Genomic DNA, 19,978 nt, shown 5'->3' on the forward strand with positions numbered 1-19,978 from the left:
AGCATGATGGAGCCTACAAGACAAGATTTTAAACAAAGATCCCATTTTGCGGCACATTGCAACCTTCCCTTATCGCGTCGTGAGGGGTAGTCAGATTGTACTAAATTATGTCCAACCAAGCCCCCTTGGATCCGTGGATTAAGAGATTAAAGTGGACCACTGGGCAATGCATCCCCTTTCCCCCTCATATTACTCGCATGATAATTGCCTAAACTGATTTGCACTTTCACAAAAGCTTGTAGGGACTCTTTGTAGCTCGAGCAGACCAGACGTTAGCCCCTCAAAATAAAACTAATGCCGTCTATCAGACTGAGAAACAAATGCAGAGCAGAGAACAGCAAATTATAGGCTGCAGCATTGAGTGTGTGGGTGCATGCGTGCGTGCGTGCGAGCGTGTGTGTGTGTATGTGTGTGTATGTTTAAATCAAACTCTACAATGTCAAAACGCCACATCACCAAACGTCAGCACAAGCCCTTTCTGAAATTATTCCTTCTGAGAGCAGAAAACATAAGAAGAGAAAGTGCAGGTATCGACCTACAGGCTCCATTTTGTTCGAGGCGCACGTCGAGACCAGCGTGCAGATGTTAGTGCACAGGCCTCCATTCAGCTGTTCTAAAATCAAAACCCTATGCTTTTACTGCGCGCAACATATTGATAAAACTTTATTGACAAAATATTGACAATTACATACTTCTTGGAAGTATACTTTGTGTTAAAATTGTAGCAAACTTAACACAAACACAAAAAATATTTACATTCTGTAAAAGAGGGTTTAACAGAAACATTAACTTTTTAGCATTTCTGTACATGGAATACGCTCAGTGCTTGAAGTTTTCTCAATTCTTGCATTTAGTCCTTCGTGGCAACTTTCACTGGAGGGTCAAGTCCTGACAGTAGGCTGCGGCCACAGCTACGGATTGGTAAAGCTTTAGGTTAAAGGAATGTCCTGATACCTTCCCTTTAAGTACTTTATCTGTGGTATGATAAACTTTTAGAAAGTTTCTCGAAATTCATTTTGTTCTCTTTTCTTTTAAAAAACACTATAACGCAGCACCGCTACTTCATATGTTTTCACAATCACTTTTACACGAGAATCATTAATTAAAGACTGCACACTTTGTAAAAAGGAAGAAGCACGACATCTCTCAGTTTGAAAATAGAGTTAAAAACAAAATTGTTTTTTTTTTTCTTCTTTTCTTTTTTGGAGAAAAAAAAAATGTGTGTCAAATTAAAACAACTACCAGGAAAAAACTATACCATGCAATTCAAGTTTTACAAAAAAATAAAATAAAATAAAATAAAAACAGTTTTGTATTTTGGTATCTTGAGTGGAAACGTTTTTTTAAAAAACCTTCAGAAGTGCAAATGTCCAATGTGAATTGGAGAAAAAAAAATTGGGTGGCTGATGGGGATTTGTAGTAGTGGTGGGTTGGTGCGTGGAAGGGGGTCAGGTAGGTGGACTGAGACACTGTCAATCACATTTTCCTGGGTAATTTGGATACGGATTGACAGACCCACATAGTGACAGCAGTGCCACCAGTCGGGTTTCTCTCACCCTCAGCTGCCGATCTCCGGAGATCTGAAATGTGACATTGGCTTTTTTACCCTCTCACTGTCTCTACACGGCATCCTTTATCCATGTCCTCCTTCACTCGGACGCGTATTTAGTCTTTTAATCGTCTGAAGTGACATCAATTTCCTCTGGGCTCGCCTGTTTCGTCGCCAGTCTCCACCGGTTTATGTGATGCGTCCCCTTCTTCTTCTGCTGAGACTCCGAGCCCTCCTCCTCCAACTTCTGTCGTTTGAACTTGGTCCTCCGGTTCTGAAACCACACTTTTACCTGCAGGAAACACAATCCCCGATCAGTATCACGAGATAAACCGCGACTGGCCCGCGCGCAAAACCACGCGTAAAAAAATAATAGCAATGAATAAGGGGAAGAGTGGCACAGAGCTGTTTACAGCGAGCGAGTGATGGGATGGTAAAAAACAAAAAAAGGTAAACGGTGACCTCCAATCGGTAATTATAACAAGGCAAACAACCACCAATTGTAAACAAAAATCAACTACATTTTCAGAAAAGTATTAATTTATGCCTCTCTTTCCGCAAATGACCATATCATCATGAATTATATCCTGATTTAATACTGTGTACTATAATATACTGTAACAATTTAGATCACAAAGAATGATCTCAGCCTGGAAAAGGTGAGGAAATATTCTTCCAATAAAAATGTGCTTGCTGGTTTATCCTCCTTGCACTTCTACTTGTGCTCCAGTGAACAAACGGAAATAATCAAAATAAAAACAAATGATCGGCATCAACTTTATGCATTTAAAGTTCCAAAAAAAATGACGCTTGCAAAAAAAAAACTTTTGACGCGTCATCCAAAGTAGGTCAGAGCCTGCAAACTGCGAGCACCTTCTTTTTTCGTAGACAGTGCGAATGAAAAGGAATTAAAGGAGCTTTAGATCGATTTATTTAAAATACAGATCTGACCCGTTGAGGTAAATTGTCTTAGCTTAGTTTAATAAGACCACGGGGGATTCACAACACCTAAATCGATAAATTGCCCATTGCTGCTTTGTTACCCGCAGCCCTTTAGGTCTAATATGGCAACTGAGGTGCATTTAATATGCCTTCAGTCGGCTAATTGAAGAAGGTGATGGTTCATTTCTCCCCTCAGCCCCTCGAAAGGCCCCGTCTCCAAAAGAGACACAGCGCACAAAGGACAGCGGCTGATGGGCTCAAACACCATCTTAAATATGGCAAGGGGAATTCACTGAACCCGCCTCGGTCTTTGTATCGCGTATCCCATAAAATGGTTAACTGGTTAATTTGCCCTCCATTTTGAAAGGCAACATTCTCCCCCCAAAACAAAGTAATTCAACCCCTCCTAAAATGAGGTTAGGCCTATACAATGACGGTGGATCTGATCCAACAGAAAGCCTCTGTGTTCGATTGACAACATTCATTTACGGACCTCGGTGCGCAGCAACTATTAGGCGCCTCATTCAATTTTAAATTTAGTTTTACGAGCTACGTCTCCCCTTTCTTTATTTGCATTATTATCCAAGTATGAAGCAGGCTATACACTCTTTGAGCGGCCTGACTGTGCGCTTCCATGACGCACGGTGCCACGTGAAGCAAAAGACAAAAACATCACGTCCATTTCCTCAGCTGTGTTGTGAGATTTTATTATTACTGTTATTATTGTTATTACCATTATTATTAGTTTCAGAACAATTTAATTGTCAGCTGCAAACAGGTCTGCAGCAGTGGCCACAACATTACACAATAAAGTAAGCTGCAATGTCATCAGAATTCAGTTTCCAAATAAAATAATCCCAGTGTTTGCAAGGTTTTGCTGCGTTTTTTGTGTAATAATATCCATTCCTGAGAGTTTCTTTGCATTGAGGAATAGTGTCTGTTCCTTACCTGAGTTTCTGTGAGGCTAAGGCTGTGGGCAAGCTGTTTTCTTTCTGCTCCGACCACGTAATGGTTTTTCTCAAATGCGTGTTCGAGCCGCAGAAGTTGCGAAGGTGAAAAAGCTGTCCGGATTCTTTTGGGCTTTCTGGCCAGTGCATTGTGCAAAAGGAAGCTCTCTGGACTCGTTTCATTACCTGGAAACGACCAGAAAACGTGGAAGCGTTATGACCCCGTTTTTAAAGATAATTATTGTTTTATGTTTTATAATTTAATGAGACAATAACATTTCCACAGCAAAAACATCAACAGCATGGCAGCAACTTTTCCAGGCCCATGCAAACCAACAGACCAGCACAGACACCATTACTGAAAAATATCAAATTCTAATTACGCCTGGGGAGAAGTTAGACATTGACAAATAACAGAAGGTAATTTATTTTATAACGTGTGCATATTTAATACCTGTGCGTATGGCACATAGAGCCTCGCCTCATCTAACCCCAGTGAAGCGCATCCACATGAGGGTATGAGGGGGGAAGCAACACAGAGGTGTAATCCTAGGCCTAATTAAATTAGTTCAAAAATAACCTAGTAAACAAAACTAATTTTCAAAACGTAAACTGCATACATCTCTAATACCATTTAAATACAATGTACAGTTAGCAAAAAATGTTTAAAAAATCCATTTATCTAAATGCTATTTGGTCCTTCAGAGCAGAATGGTGCTGCCTTAATTTGTCACAAAATGCTGGGAAAATAATTTATTATTGTGGACACAGATGTTATAAAAATGTGCAACCACCAATAAAAGTATAAACGAACATGATTGCCTAAATTCAGAAGCATATAGTCTCTTGTTATAGCTCACAGGGCAAGTCAGTAATTTAAAATTAAATTACTCGGCTGCTTATCTGACTCTATTCAGTGCCTGGAGAAAATAACAAAAAGTCAAAGAAGAGTCCATGCCTTCAGAATTGTTTTTAAAATCATTTCCTTTAAAAACCAAAACAAAAAAACGTCATGTTGCGGTTGAAAAGTGAAATAGCTTAGCTCGTAGCTAACACCAGGGAAACGACAGACCTACGAGGCTGTTTAGTTTTTCTCCCCTCATATTTTCACAGGCCCAGCAGCAAATTGGCATTTCAGTGTTTTGTCTGAATTCAAGCCTTTTAAAATTTGTTTTTACTTTCAGCAGACACTCCAGGGGCTAAACGGGATTTTTTACTATGCAAGAAAACGGCCTCGTCTTTGTTTAGGCTTTATTTATTTAATAGGCTTGGATAAAGAAATTCATCAGAGATTCACCATTTTGAAAGGTAAAAATTAAAAAAAAGAAAAGGAGGGAAAAAATAATATTTGTGGCTTATTTGCTCTGGCCAGGGAAGATGGCAGGCTTTTAAAAAACAGCAGACTACTCTTAATTACAGACTTTTAATTCCATCTGTATCGCAGCCTCTCACTGTAACGATGGAGGCGTAAAAAACTGACATCATCCTCCTGCCGCTCGGCGCGTTTTGTGCGTAAAAGTGAGCCAAATTGAGCGCTTTAACTTACCTTGAAATCTGTGACCCAAGTACCTATATCTGTGTATTAACCAGGGGTAGAAAGTTGAAGGGTCTCTTTGCTGGCTGGCAAAAAGAGGGTGCGGACTGTGTGAGGATGAAAGGGGGTGAGCGGCCAGAGCGTGCGGCGGGGCCACCGGATGCACCGGGACGGCGGAGTTGGGCGGATGAGAGACCGCCTCGGCAAACACCAAGTCCGGGTTAGAGTAGACGCCCCTGCCGCCGGAGTGAAAGCCGTTCAGAAAGGGGTTCATCTGGCCGGAGTTTGCATAGCTGAGAGCCGCTGGCCGGATGGGCTCCTCGGACCGGGACGCCGGTAGAGGATTATCCTTCGCCACCAAAGACTCTATCGTAAAACACCTCTTGGGTGTAGGTTGAAACATGGTCTGATAGTCCAGATTCCCCAGCTTAAGTTGAAGTTGTCGCAGGCGCTGTCGCTTAAAAAATACTCCACACCCAAGAAGGGAGAAAGTTTCTGCGCAGTAAATAAGTTGGGAAAAGGCGGCAGCTGTCGAGAAAGCCAAAATAAAAAGTGGTCGTCCGCTCCCGGACTAATCCATGGATGTGATCGTTTTCCTCGCCGGTTTTGTGCAGGCAGATTTGTTAGTTCATGAGCCTAATTAGCGCTGCAGTCCCATAAACAGCTTCCTCTGAAGGCTGTAATGGCATGGTGATTGGTCGCTGCTGCTGCTGCTCGCCTTAAGGTGGAGAGGGGAAGAAGCTTTAAAGTGCGTCAGTGGGAAACAGGGGCGCGGAGAGGCGGACTCGAACGCGCAACATGGAACGGATTCGTCCAGAAGAGACCCCCGCGCGCGCGCGCACGAACTCTTACACACACACACAGACACACACACATCTCCAGGACATTTTAACACACTCATCTGAGCCAGTAGAAAAGCTCAAGATACTTACGCTTGCTTTTAAGGCCTGAGACAGTTTCAGACTGACTTGAGGAGGGGGGATTCGGGCTTTCTACTCACTGATTATTTCAAATTATGAAGCTTATAGGCACAACAATGTTGCGCAAACATCAAATCAGCTCTATTAAAGTCTATTTTGACGCCGTGCAGCACCGGGTATTTTAGCCCAGCAGCTTAATTGTCCACTCGGCCTCCATTTATTTCACTGTTTTGTTGCTATTTTGGGGTTTTAAAACTGGGCTAAGGCACACAAACCGCTCCTGCTTCGTTGTTTTCATTTTCCGCGTTTTCATTTCCCCCGATTCTATTTAGGATTAGCTGGAAATTGAAGACTCCCTTAATTGCTATTGGCTGGAATATCGGGACGATATTGGAGCCACAAACAAGCTACGATTTCGGGCTTTTTGTCAACTATGCGACGTGTCAGGGAGATTGACAGGGCCCTCAAAATTCAATAACACGTTCCCAGTGATGAGTCAACGTGTCACGGCGCGACTGAACGTAATTCAAGCCAAAAAGGCGCAGGTGTTTATTGCAGCGGGTTACCTGTGTGACTGCAGGCTGCCATCCTGTATGGATCAGCTCCAGTCACCCAGAGGAGCCGCAGAGCTGAGGCTCACAGGCTCTGATGGGTCCTAGCAGCGGCCCGACACTCCAGGGCCTCCTCACTAGATCATGGAAGTTATCATCAGGACCTTACTTGGGCTGCAGAGAAATAAGCAAAAATCCACCATGTGGCATCTTAATTTTAGATAATAAAAAAACAAAAATAAGAAAATCGTTAATTTAATTTTTTTTTAATTGCAACTCACATTTAAAAATTTGGAAACAAAAAATACTCCTTCTCACCTCGGCTCTTAATTTCCCGTTTGGGAAGGTAAGGTAGTATTTGGCCTTTTTTTCCCCCTCAAAATACTTATTTCAGTATTGGCCCCTCTTATTCTTATTGTTATGCTTATGAATGACATTTTATCGTTGCTGTTGTTAGGCAATTATTTATATCAGCTTTTACATTTCGTGAGGGCGGATAAAGCGTCTTTGTGGAATAAAATATGAAGTTAGGAATAAAATAGGGCTTCCAAACCTGTCAGCAGCAGCAACTGTGCAACACACAGTGACTAAAACCCTGCTTGACAAGCTTGGAAAAAATCTTCAGTCAAACAGTTAGACTATGGGCTAACATGTCACTGGCGATTTGTATTTATTTTTCCCCCTCCCGCTGCAACACAATGGGAAATCATTGGGGGCTTGAGTGACTTATTTTCCATGGCGTGGCCCTTTTATTTATTCATTCATTTTAAAGTTAATTTTTATAGCATATTATATACGCCCATTAATACATAAATATAAATTAGCAGGGTAATCTTACAATCTGGTAGAAATAAATTAGTATTATCATTATAATTGTTATCATCATTATTATTATTAGGATCATTATTATTATTATTATTATTATTATTGTTATTATTATTATTAGTAGTAGTAGTAGTGTTATTATTATTATATATCATTGCAGCCTATAAATCGAGCTATAGGGCTGACTAATGTTTATTATGGGACAAGAATAATTTTCAAGGAAATATTCAGCCGATTTTTTTTTTTTTTTTTTAACCATTCATCTATCGTTTTGTTATTGCCTGCACAGCCACTGCCCACAGGCCCCATGTTTATATTTAACTGAGTTTTACACTGAGCTCACTGCTGACCATGGTCAGAGTAACACTGGGACTTTGCCTCCCGTCACACAATGAACTGCGGCGGTCTGTCCGCGGTGCTTTACCGGCCTCTAGTGGACAGAAGGAGGAAGTGCGCTCTAATGGTTCCTAAAGTGGGGTCCGGGGACCTCCAGGGGCTCTTGAGACAGAGATCCAGCAGGTCACAAGCAGGTTGTTTTCACTCTTCTTGTCCTCCTAAAGAGGATAGTGCAGTGGCAGGGATGGTTTTACTCTCTCAACCTACAGAAGCCTATAGACACAGTTTTATTATTCAGTATCACCTAACTCAAAACAAATATCTTCTCACAAGGATCTGTGAGATGTACTCAGGTCAAATGGGGTTCCAGGTCTGAAGTGGATGCATCTCGGGGGTCCTGGATGTGAAAAATTTTGAAATCCCTCATGTAAACACCTTTGAAATGTAAGGAATTAACTGCATTTAATCAAATTTGGATGATAAATTTAACTAAAATTTATTTATTTGAATATTTGGTCCTTTTATGAACTTCAATGAGCTGAACCAGTAATTTTGTATTAGACATGTTGACAGAGTGTCAGTGTTAGAGCTAAAATGAAACAGCTCTTGGTATTGTCATTTATCGGGGGTCTTTGTGCAAGTTAAGGTTTTATATATATATTGTCAGGTATATAATGCACAAGTGAAGCTGATTCAGTGTTGACTATACAGGACTAAATCTTTGCTATGTCAGTGCTGTGTAATACAATATGCCAACACAAGACCCAACAGGTCACTGGTGAGCAAACTGCTTTATTAATAAAGGCTTTATCTGTACACATGCAACCTGGTTTCATACAGTTGAATGCAGCAAGATAGAACCACACACTGGATACCGAGAGAGATCAATTGAATACTCTAAGCATGCAAATCAAAATGGAAATTCCACAAGTTATTCAAGAGGTTAAGAAGAATCTGAAACATTAGGAGATGAACAGCAGAGATCATTGAAGCAGATGATAAATATCTATTCATTCTCCATCACCAGATCTGCTGATCTATGTCACAGCATTTAGTCTATGCAAAGGTAAACCATTAAAAATAGGCAGTCAGTGATAGATTGCATTTTACTTGTGAGAGGTGAAGCTAATACAGATGTTTGTTTTTAGCCAGTTTGATTGTATTCTTCTGGGCAATGACACTCCTAACCACTAGGGGCAGAGAATATCACACAGATGGGCGTTAAGTGCACACAAGTTCATTGGTGGATTGTGTTTGTGTGGTGGGAGAGCCTCTGGTTCTGACAGCAAGCACCGCCATGTTACAAAAAGAATTGCTTAACGTCAAAAAGGAAAAGGAAAAAGAAAACCCTTGAAATACTACTGCCTACAATTGTTTAATTCAAGGTAATAATAATGCACATAAACATCTGAAGCTTTTTGTCATCAATTCACCACTGTGGTCAGTTGGCTGATGGGGTATTGGACACTGTTTTTCAAAACCAATTATCATTACTTGAGCCATCTGGCAGCAGAAACAGGTAACGTGACTCAGCGGCGGACTGTAGTCCAGCCGTCGTCATCTGTCTCATTCTTGGTGCGACGGGGGTTTTCTTTGTCAGCGCGCCAGGAGCTCTTCTCCCCTTCAGCTTCACGGTCACGATCCCTGTCCCTCGGCCTGTCCCGCTCCCGATCATCCCTCTTATCTTCTGTACCACGACGCCAAGATCCTCCTGGGGAAACAAAACAGCTCATTAGGGCGATATCCAGTTTATCCAGGTTTCTGCGCCAAGTTGAAACAAATACTGCATGTTCCTAAGTTTGAATGTATCCAGTTCAGTGGGTATCTTAGTACAACAAATACAGCGGCACTAATTACCAAGGTAAATAGTGACATCTGGTGGCTGTTGACGACACACCACTTTCTGTGTCTATGTCAGAGAAAGAGCTCTGCACACAAACAAATGAAGGCACTTGCTAGTTTAACACCTACACAACTTGGCCATCATAACTGATTCTCAACCTGGATACACATGAACCTGCAGTATATTAGGTTTAAGGATTTTAATCTTCTGTCTTCAGTTCAAACGTCATCAGACCAATTATTTAAAAATACTTTTTTTGTGTTTTGAAGAAATCCTGTGGAGCAACCTGGTCAGTCACTCAAACCTGAACAGAAGCAGCAACAACAGCCAATAACAGCCGAGTATGAGAAAAAGGGAGGGAAAAATTGTGGAAACAAAAATGCTCTAGTTCCTCATGTGGCTCTGTATTGCATTATGAGACACTGAGGTTTCAAGAGATTGGTGAGTTGTGCCTTGAGAACTAGGCAAACTAATAAGTGTATATAGCTATACTACAAAAGATGAGGAGAAAAAAAAAAAAAAAAAATCAGTGAAAAAATGTTCTGTCCAATCACTTGTCATATAGTGTGTTCCCAGCCGAGGATAACTGCAGTATACAGATTATACTGATATGGATATGAAAAGTGACACATAGCACATAGCACGTAGCACATGCTAATTTCAAGTCTGAATGCTGAGCAAAACTGCTTGAGGGATGCTCAGTCAAAAGTTCATTTCCATGACAATATCTGTGTCAGGTAACAATGTGAGGAGCATCCTAAAGGAAAGCTGCCTTTCAATCCATCCTGCTAATATTTATGTAAACTCTGTGTGAGACTTAGGAGGCTCGGCTCACCATCATCATGTTCTCTGGGTGGGCCTCTGAGGTCACGGTCGTCCCGACGGTCTCTGTCACGACGGTCACCACGGCGATCATCACGGTCACCACGGCGATCATCGCGGTCAGCATCGTCACGGCGAGATTCTCTCCAGCTGTTCTCGTCTGTGCCTCCCTTCCTCCAGCCACTCTCCTCTCTGTAAACACAAATGCCCTCCACATTTACTAACAGCACTCATCTCACTTCTTCGCTGTTGGGGTACCACCATGCAAGAAATGATTTGAGCAGGAAGTGAGAAGTAACAAAAAACAAAAGCAGCAGGAAGGAAAGCTGCATGTTGGAGAATCCCTCCAAAACAGAAAAAAAAAAAAATCCTGTGAGAGCTCACCTGTTTGAGCGACGCTCTCTGAAGCGATCGCCGAGTCTCTCATCTCCGTCGGCATCGTCTCCGTCATCACGGCCACCGCCACGGGGAGGAGCCCAGCTGTCTTCACGAGCCTTCTCTCGTTCACGCCAACCACCTGCAATACAACCATTTGTCATCCTGACTGACAGTACATTTCAAAACTGAGAAGTACTGTGCAAATGTTCTGTGAGAGATGTAGTTACAGCTGTATTACACCTGTTTTCACTGGAGACTGACAAGTCAGATCCATACCAGGTCTGCCAAGGGGTTTCCAGGGCTTGGAGTCATCACCACCACGACGCGGCCCGTCATCCATGCCTCTCCTGCCACCTCTATCGTCATCTCCTCCTCTTCTGGGACCCCAGTCATCATCAGCTCCACGCCTTGGACCCCTAGAGTCATCCATGCCTCTACGTGGACCTCTGTCATCATCGAAGCCACGTCTGGGGCCGCGGTCGTCGTCAAAACCTCGCCTCGGGCCACGGTCATCATCTCCACCTCTTCTTGGACCGCGGTCATCATCGAAGCCTCTGCGTGGAGGACGGTCATCGTCCATCCCTCTCCGTGGAGGACGGTCATCGTCACCGCCACGACGAGGGCCTCGGTCGTCATCAAAGCCCCGGCGGGGCCCTCGGTCATCTCCGCCCCTGCGTGGGCCGTCTCCTCGCCTGAAGGGTGGCTCTCTATCTTCCCTATCGTCATCACGGCCCTCCTGCCTCCAGTCCCTGGAGAGACAACACAGGCTTTGCTTAAAGCACGTCCTTATAGGTTAAGAATGTTATTAAGTATTAAAAAGTGAATTATGATGTGTTGGCATTCACACACCTATCAGGCACAGAGCGTCGCCAATCAGAATCACCATCAGTGCGCTTCCGCCATCCTCCACCTTCCTCCTTCTCACCCCAGTCCTGTTTAAAGAAAGAATATACCAATCAGTGAGGAAAGAATTAGAAAAATCAGCATTTATTGCATATTTTAATGATACAAAAACATCTTTCCATACAAAACCTGTTTGATGCATGAAGTACCGTATCACATTTATGTACTATAAGATATTTGTTCGAATTAAACATCATAATTTGAGTTTCTCACCTAAAATCAAATTTTACAAGGTTACATTTGAACACATAACAATACTATATTTTTACTTAACAGAACTTGGACACGCCATAATGTCACCTCTAATGATAACGAGGAACTGAAAGCAGCTCAGTGAGACCTGGGTCTCTGTTCCCACTCTGGGTCGGTCATGGATCTTTGTCCCTGTTCTGTCCTGACTTGTAGGCCGAGGTAAGATTCAGCTCCAGTACTGGTTGCTTTGTGTGTTTACTGTCGTTCAATAGTTCAAAAACGTTTGGCTCTCTTTACTGGGGAAATGGTCAGTTCCACAGGGGCATTTCAGAATCATATTTTTCATGGGTCTCACATCCCAGTCAACTAAGGGGACAGCCAGCAATTACTAACAGTAACAGCAGAGGAAGAGACATTCAGTTATACTTAGCGCCCAGCAGTGGAAGGCGCAGGTTGAAGCCACCATGGGTCCCAAAGTCTACACACCTTTTGCCATGCTCTAGACGAGCCTGCCTCTTTTCACTCTTTGCTCGTGTTATGGCTCCCTTCCTCCATCTCTCATTTTCAGCTAGCACTGTTCAAATCACTGATTTATGTCACAGTAATTACCATGGGCTGTGGTCCATTACAGGCCAATATAATGTTTCAGTCATTGGACATCCATTCTAAGAAGTCTGGCCTGCCTCCCACAATAACTCCGCACCTGCAAAAGTCATGAGTTAGTTAACAGCAGTCATACCCTGGCTGGTTTCTCTTCTGGGGCTCTTCTCTCCTCCTCACGACGGCGTTCGCGCTCCTCGATCTCCTGCTGACGGGCGCGCTGTTTTCTCTCCTGCTCCTCCAGTTTGCGTAGGCGCTCCTGGTACTCCCTCTCCTCCTCCTCACGCTGCTCTTGTTCCAGGCGCTCACGCTCCTCACGTTCTGTCACGAAATCACAAAAAAAGGTGTGTTCCAACTACTTCACTTCACTGTACATGCTGTGGTAGCAAAAACCAGGATGTGGACTTCATCTAAATTGTGACTAACTTGAGTAGCTGCCATTACCAGCAAATAGTAATTAGGGCCTCCTGCCAGGCTCTTACAATTAACTCCCACGACACAGCCAACAGGCTCCCATAGTGGCTCTTTATGATCAAATTAACTACTACCTACATTTCTGCATTTTCATTTCAGGGGCAAAAAAGTAAATTTTATGTCATGAGCACAAACTAAACACTGCAGGTTCCTGTGGCACATTCTGCTTCCTGTGACCATTACCTTTCTTCAGCTGCTCCTCATGGATACGCTGTGCCTCCTCCTCTTTCTGGCGATAGTAAGCATTACGTCTGTCTTCTTTGCGTTGCTTCTTCCTCTCCTCCAGACGTTTCTTCCTCTCCTCCACCAAGCGTTCCTGGAACGCTTTTAGTTTTTCCTTCACAGACAGAACATTGAAAATGAAACCACTGGTACAATCATATCAGAACTCAATGATGTGTTGGTGGTGGGATGTCGAGTGATTGCTCTCTTTGTCTCACCTCATAAATGAAACTACGGGCTGCTGTTATTTTAGACACAAAGTTCTCCTTGTCCTCCATCATCCTGGACATGCGCTGCTTGTGCTCCAGAGCCTTCTCCCGTTCAACTTTCATGTTGCTGATCTAAAAAAAAAAAAAAAAAAAAAAAAAAAAAGACAAATTTTACTTAGATTCTACAAACTTGTGAGAGTCTATCAACTTTGCTTGGTTTATGAACAGTAATTCTCAAGCACAGATCTCTTACCCTCTCCTCCTCCTGGAGCTCCCACAGTTCCATGTCCTTAATACGCTGCTCCTCATAAGCCTTTTTGATAAGAGGGATTTCTTCAAGGCGTTTTGCCCTCTCAAAGTAGTCGATCTGCAAAGAACAAACCACAAAATGTCTTATCCTATTCAGATTTCGGGGTGATAGCTATTGATTGTGTTAAATAATTGATGTATCACTCATTTACCTTCTTCTCCTGGTTCTTCAGACGCTCCTGAAGTTCCTTCTTTTCCTTCTCCAGCTGCTCCACCTGCTTAGCCATGATGAAGTCGGGGTCTAGCTCTTCCAGGTCCTATCCAAAACAGGTCAGTTAGAATCACCTTTCAATGTTTGGTTACACTGATCAATTTCAGCAGTCAAAGCGCTAGCCTTAGTTTTCCAATTAATTTCACCAAGTTGGTTATTAAGACAATTTACCTCAATGTCAATATCCTTAAAGGCCTTGGCTCCGAGTTCAGTCTTCTTGATCTGCTCCAGTCGTTCGCGCACTGTCTTCTTCTTGATTTGCTCGTGCTCCTGCATGATGCGCTCCTTCTCTCTCTCTTTGGCCTCCTGCCGCAGGCGCTCCTCCTCAGCCTTACGGACTTTCTGCATCTCTGCCTCACGCTGCTCCAGCTCTTCCTTCTCTCGCTGGATGTTCAGGCTCTCCAAGCGCTCCTTACGCTCTTCAATGGTCTGTCTGCGGGCCAGGATGCGCTGGTGGTCCTTACGAGCGTTTTTCAAATAGGCAGCAATGGCCTGCTGGCTCTGCTCCTCGCGCTCTTGCTAGAAAGGGACAAATGAGACCAAATTGCAACTCAGAAATGGAGAATAAAACATGAGACACAGGATTATGCAAAATGAGATGCCTTAGCATTTGGCATGTGTTTGCATGTATATGTAGAGACCTGCAAAGGTTTTTTTTTTCTTCTGATGGCCAATAAAACCAGCCCTTGCTTCTTCAAGAAATCCGAACCACATGCCTCTGCTGTCTGTGTGTCTACATACAACCTTTTGGTAGAAAGCTCAACTCACCAGAATGGAGGCTGGCTTGATGACCTGGATGGCCTTGGCCAAAGAGGAGGACATTGCAGTCAGCTGATTCCTGATCTGCTCAGAGGGCATGTTCTGCAGGAACGGACCAACTGGTGAGTCCTCTTTGGTTGAGTAGTTCAAGTCAGAACCGAAGCTCAGTGTTCGAGACGTGTGGTCAATCCGAACCTACAGGGAAATTAGAAAAAAGTTACAAATGTGTAACACTGAATGAAAAAATGTAGGGATATGTCAGAATTATGAGTGCAAGGGACCAGCCTTCGACCTTTGTTGTATGTCATTCTTGTCTATCTCTACTTCTGTTTGCCCAATAAATGTGAAAATGCCAAAAAAAAAAAAAAGGGGACTCTAAATTCTGAAAAGGTGACCCTACCTGCAGGTCACAGTGTCGAGCGGCGTCCACGATGGAGCGCTCCAGCTGGAAGGCATCCACAAATGGAACCAGAGAAGCTAGACGGCTGAACTCGATGCTTTGATAGATCTGAGCGACCTACAATTGTGGACACATCAAAATCAGTCAGATGCCACACCTGTTACAATGAAGACGGAATGGCATTTTTCTAGCAAACTGTCTTTTACATTATGGTTAAAGAGAAATCACCTGCTGCAAAAGCCTTAGGATGGTGTTATTCTGCAGGTGAGGGACATACTGCTGCAGGTCAGACTCCTTCTCCGCCTGGTCTCTCACCCAGTTCAACACCTAGGAGGAGACAAGGTGGGAGGTGGCTTAAAACACAATATGTGACCAAGGAAATGACAAACCCTTATATAAATAAATTCTACTAGATAGCCACAGCAAACATCATACAACACAACATGGTCCTGTTGTGTGGTGTAGGAGGCTCTAACATTACAATCTAGGTAGTGAGAAACACAACAGAAAGGTTCACCTGTGCATTTTCATAGTAAATGGCCATAAAAATAAATCACACAATAAAGTAGGTGCTGAGGTGAAAAGCAGTCCTCCCATTTTTAAGCAATTTCAGTATTGCCAGCTTGTTTACCTTGGTCACTCTTCCGCTCAGTTTCAAAGGGTGGAAGTCTACCTCGAGCCAGTTGTAAAGTTCCTTCACTTCAGGTACAATGTACTGCAGCAAGTTAAATCTCACCTAAAATATAATGAATTAAACACACAATGGACAAAGGTAAATGCCACAGTCTCAACAGAAAACTAAGCTAAAATAGCATGAAGTATCTTGGTATTAGTGATTTTAAAAAACACCAACAACGACACCATTCATACAACTAACAAAGCTCATTTGTTAGAACTGCATCGGGTACCATGTCATTGATGAGGCTCTGGCGAGTTGGTGGAGACTGCAGGCCAAGGAGGGTGGCTAGCCTGCGGTGTTTCTCCACAATGATGCCATCCATGTCCAACAGTCGAGCGATATCGGTGCGCTCAGGAGTGATGGGAATGGACAGTGTGGCTAGGAGGACCCTAGTGGACATCCTGAAGACACAAAAAAAGCCTGTTAGATCAACACTACAGCTAAAGTCACGTACTGCCCTACTGACTGGTACTGATCAAGTTACCTCTGCATCTCCTCTTGAGTGAGGTTCTTGCGCATCTCCCTTGACAGGTGATAGAGCCGGTGGAGGGTGCAGGCATGGAAGAGAGCGTTACCAGACTTCCAGAACACAGTGGACACCTTGTTGTAGTAGTTGGCCATCAGCTGGGGCTTGGGAGGCTTCTTAGAAAGGGCAAACAGGCCATGGATGTCCTCAACAGCCTTAAATGCCTCCTGAAAATACATAAGTCAAATAATGTTGCATCAGTGATATCATCATCATCTTCATTTTATTAAATTTTATTGAAATGAATTACATGTATTTTATAGGGAAGAACTCAGGAGATGTGTTGACGGACCTGCCAGAGCTCCATGCTGATGGCGCTGTCCAGCTGCACCAAACGTGTCTCCAAGTGCATGGACTGACTCTCGGGGTTGTTCAGGTTGATGGCGGTGCTCTGGTTGTGGTGGCGCTGGATCTGGCCCAGGTGCATACGCAGGTTGTCACACAGCTTACGAAACTCAGCCTTACGGGTGTATTGAAGGCAGAACTTGAATGCTGCAGATAAAACAACCACGTGTTACTGGCAGTGTGAAGGAAATGACTTTCAAAATGTGATCCATTGCAAAATGTCTTGCACAATTTAAGTTAATCAGAAAATCTGACCAAATGTTAAATGGCAAAAACTCATTTTCTGTAAATAAATGTATTAAAATACATGCTGTTAATACAGAAATCTAGTAACGTAGCAGTAACATTAGAAGCTGGTTTGTTCCACTAGTATTACTCATTTCGGTAATTCCCCAAGGAAAGAATTGGTAGTCATCTTTCTTGGACTTAAATTTTAGACTTTATGATGACACAAAATGAGAAATATTTCCAGTAGAAATACTCTTCTGAAAATAATATGTGGCCGTTAACAATGATAGTTTCATTGCAGGTCAAGACACTTGACTTACAGGGACGTGTATTTACCACTGATAATGCTTACAACATGCAGCATGGATGTTCACTTAAATCAATTTTCTTCCATCAAGCAACCTATCAATTAATTATTTTTGACTATTTTATGGTCAGCGACTTTATACAGCTTCAAATAAAGCACACTTCAAATAAAGGCAAAAACTTGCAGAACAAATTCATAAGGTTTTTCAGGCGTTCAGTGTGTGACAGTACCTTGCTGGGCGATGTCATGGTACAGGCGCTCCACCTTTGAGTTGTTTCGCAGTAGATCCAGGCATTGGCGGTAGGACTCCCACAGGAATTTCACCCAGGGAGTGAGCAGCAGACGGTCCGTACGGTCCTGAGTGTCCTCTCCGCTCACAGCACTCAGGAGCACGCTGAGGTCACACAACAAGCTCCATGTCATTAACCTGTTATATACTGTTTACTAAAACAAACTTTACTGCCTTGTATTCTCAGTAAGTTCAGAATCACCTGTACCACACATAAACACATTCATCATCAGCATCCAACTAGCATTCTGTTCATCAAAATGTTAAGTCTGAAATCTATATCCAGTTAAAGACAGTTAAACAATAGGGATGGTCAAATTGCTTAAAAGCTTAAAAAGATCAAAGCCTCATTTCTCTATTTAAGGTGTGTGTGGCCTCACCTCTCTGGAGTCTGAATGTTATCCAGATCCTCGATGTCCAGGACCATCTGCTGAGACTCCTCTTTGGCCGTCTCAGTCTTCTCCTCAGCAAGCTTCAGGTAAGCCCTGACCACATCCTCCAGCGATTTGATGTTCACCTGCAAGGAAAACAACAGAGGTTAAACTTTACCTCCAGAAGACTTGGGGAGTAAACAACCACATGATTCACATACAAAACTGGAGTGTTTGTTTCTTGACAGACCTGCTGGCAGATGTTCTTGTACTGGTACAGGCCCTCCTTGGCCAGGTGGCTCTTGCGCAGATCCACGCAGAGCTCCAGGTACTTGAGCATGATGGGTTCGTGGATCTTCTGCCATGTTCGATGCTTCTTGCTCTTGATGACATCATACAAAACATCCAAGGCTGGCTGCTTCTTGCCCACCTCCAAAAACTCTGCAGATAATGAGAGAACATTCCCATGAAGCTTTTTGCATGCAGTACAAACTGGTTCTTTTGGCTTGTAAAATGGTGTATTTGTGCAGACTGGTGCCTAAACAAACAAACTGTCTCGGAGTTGCATAATTTGGGTTTTGACTGGAAAGCTGAGACTCTTGTAGATTCAATGAGCCATATTTTTTTTTTCCAGACCTTTTTTTTTTTTTTTTGGAACTTGACATCAATTTGTAAAGCTATCATGACCTTTAGGATAATCACAGCCTCATGAAACTTTACACCCACAAACTAAACGATAAATCAAAAAAATCAAAGATCATGATAAATCGTAATATCAAAATGCAATACTATTGTGATAGTATCCAGCATATTGTCCCAGCCCTCATAATTAACTATATATGGGTAACAACTAAAAACTGTACAACAGTTGATACCGGTAAAACTTAACAATTCAACAGTGCAGTACCCTGAGCACATAGGGTGTATATGGGGTAGACATTTTCTGAGGTACATATTGTTATATTTCAGAATCAGAAATAATTCACTAATCCAACGGAGGGAAACTGGGTCAGCTGCAGTTACTTAAACTTTCAGGAGAAAACTTAAATGATAAGAAATAGAAAAGGAATTAAGACACATAAACATGCCTGCTTTAGAGTATGTACATTATGCATGGAGTCTGTGCATTAATATGTTTGTACCCAATTTCCCCTCGGGGATCAATAACGTTATTTCTGATTCCTGGTTTCTGAAGAAAAAAAAAAAACCCTCACTTTAGCGTCTCACAAAGTAACATCCTATTTACGACGCTTATAGATATTCATGTTATCTAAGTCCATGTTTGTCGCAGGAAGGCCTGTCAGCGGCGTGGCTCAGACCCTGCTGTTACCATTAGCTACGTGTGTCCTAAACCCTGACATGCAACGGAAAAGCTAGCAGGACGGTTGACGGTTAACAGCTGGCTATCTCGATAAACTGTGAAAATGTAACTGATATTATCCATTAGCCGTTTTGCTAAATCACTATAACAAGAACGGCCTGGCTGGATAGTTAACTTTACTGGTTGTACAAGTGCAATATGGCTTCCTCGTCATTCTCGCTAGCATTAGCCGTTAGCCGGTCGAGCTAAGTGATGATGAGGCAAACGGAGGCTAACGTCTGCTAGCAGGTTAGCCTGTTAGCCCGTTAGCTCGCCTCACATCTTGACATCAGTTGGAAACAGGCAGCCTGAACTCACCGTTGGCTCGTTTCAGAGCATTCTCCGGTCGTTGGAAATATGCCGGCATTTCGGTGGCTCGCTAGTCGGAACGACAGATTGGCTGACTTGATGGTGAATTTGGTAGATTTCACCAGTCCATCCGAGCCAGGTACCGACCCGCTCCGACAAGGTGCTGAGAAAGAGGGAAACCTCGTGAGCGGCCTAGTTAAGGTTGCCAGATGAGGCGCGTGTTTATCCCCCCCTTCCGTCTGAAAAAAACTAAAAGCACATCAAGGTCGTGAATCTGTGATTTGATGAAAATTAACATTACTACTGCAATCTATATGAGGAGGGAAAACGAGAATTAACCCTTCTGTATCTTCAAATTCACTAACATTTGACCACAATAATTTAAACCTTCAGGTTCTTAATAAAATATAAGAAAATGTTACCAAACTGTTGGGTTCTTTATGTGTCTTGTTGACTGCCTAAATTTAGATAAAATATAATCTCCCTCACTCACCCCCTAGGTGAGGGTCCTAAAACAGAGGGAAGGTTTTTGACTATTATAAATGGAATGTAATAGTTATAGTAGTGTCATCCAAAACAGCTGAATCCAATGTGTGTAAAAATGTTGATATTTCTTATATGTTTCATACAACTAAAAA

At 42.8% G+C, this 19,978-nt stretch overlaps 2 protein-coding genes across 3 annotated transcripts; both read right to left on the bottom strand.

Moving 5' to 3' along the window:
- Nucleotides 1-773: 773 nt before the first annotated feature.
- emx2 (empty spiracles homeobox 2) lies at nucleotides 774-5,589 on the bottom strand. The gene is made up of 3 exons (XM_030070708.1): nucleotides 4,985-5,589; nucleotides 3,440-3,624; nucleotides 774-1,841 (listed from the first exon to the last, which is right to left on the bottom strand). The coding sequence occupies exons 1-3, from the start codon at nucleotides 5,373-5,375 to the stop codon at nucleotides 1,674-1,676; spliced, it is 744 nt and encodes a 247-aa protein (XP_029926568.1). The 5' UTR covers nucleotides 5,376-5,589; the 3' UTR covers nucleotides 774-1,673.
- Nucleotides 5,590-8,376: 2,787 nt separating this feature from the next.
- Nucleotides 8,377-19,535, bottom strand: eif3s10 (eukaryotic translation initiation factor 3, subunit 10 (theta)). 2 transcript variants are annotated; one of them, XM_030070377.1, is made up of 22 exons: nucleotides 19,350-19,535; nucleotides 17,922-18,112; nucleotides 17,681-17,817; nucleotides 17,242-17,405; nucleotides 16,424-16,623; nucleotides 16,090-16,298; nucleotides 15,835-16,006; nucleotides 15,558-15,662; nucleotides 15,155-15,253; nucleotides 14,927-15,043; nucleotides 14,536-14,721; nucleotides 13,939-14,286; nucleotides 13,709-13,813; nucleotides 13,501-13,614; nucleotides 13,257-13,379; nucleotides 13,000-13,153; nucleotides 12,482-12,663; nucleotides 11,497-11,579; nucleotides 10,924-11,396; nucleotides 10,654-10,786; nucleotides 10,283-10,461; nucleotides 8,377-9,315 (listed from the first exon to the last, which is right to left on the bottom strand). In XM_030070377.1, the coding sequence occupies exons 1-22, from the start codon at nucleotides 19,396-19,398 to the stop codon at nucleotides 9,134-9,136; spliced, it is 3,705 nt and encodes a 1,234-aa protein (XP_029926237.1). In that variant the 5' UTR covers nucleotides 19,399-19,535; the 3' UTR covers nucleotides 8,377-9,133. The 2 variants fall into 2 exon arrangements, with proteins under 2 accessions (XP_029926237.1, XP_029926236.1); XM_030070376.1 differs by having other exon boundaries at nucleotides 10,888-11,396.
- Between the last annotated feature and the right edge of the window lie 443 nt (nucleotides 19,536-19,978).

Source organism: Myripristis murdjan, chromosome 15 (genome assembly GCF_902150065.1).
Source record: "Myripristis murdjan chromosome 15, fMyrMur1.1, whole genome shotgun sequence".
In the NCBI taxonomy this organism is placed as follows: Eukaryota; Metazoa; Chordata; class Actinopteri; order Holocentriformes; family Holocentridae; genus Myripristis; species Myripristis murdjan.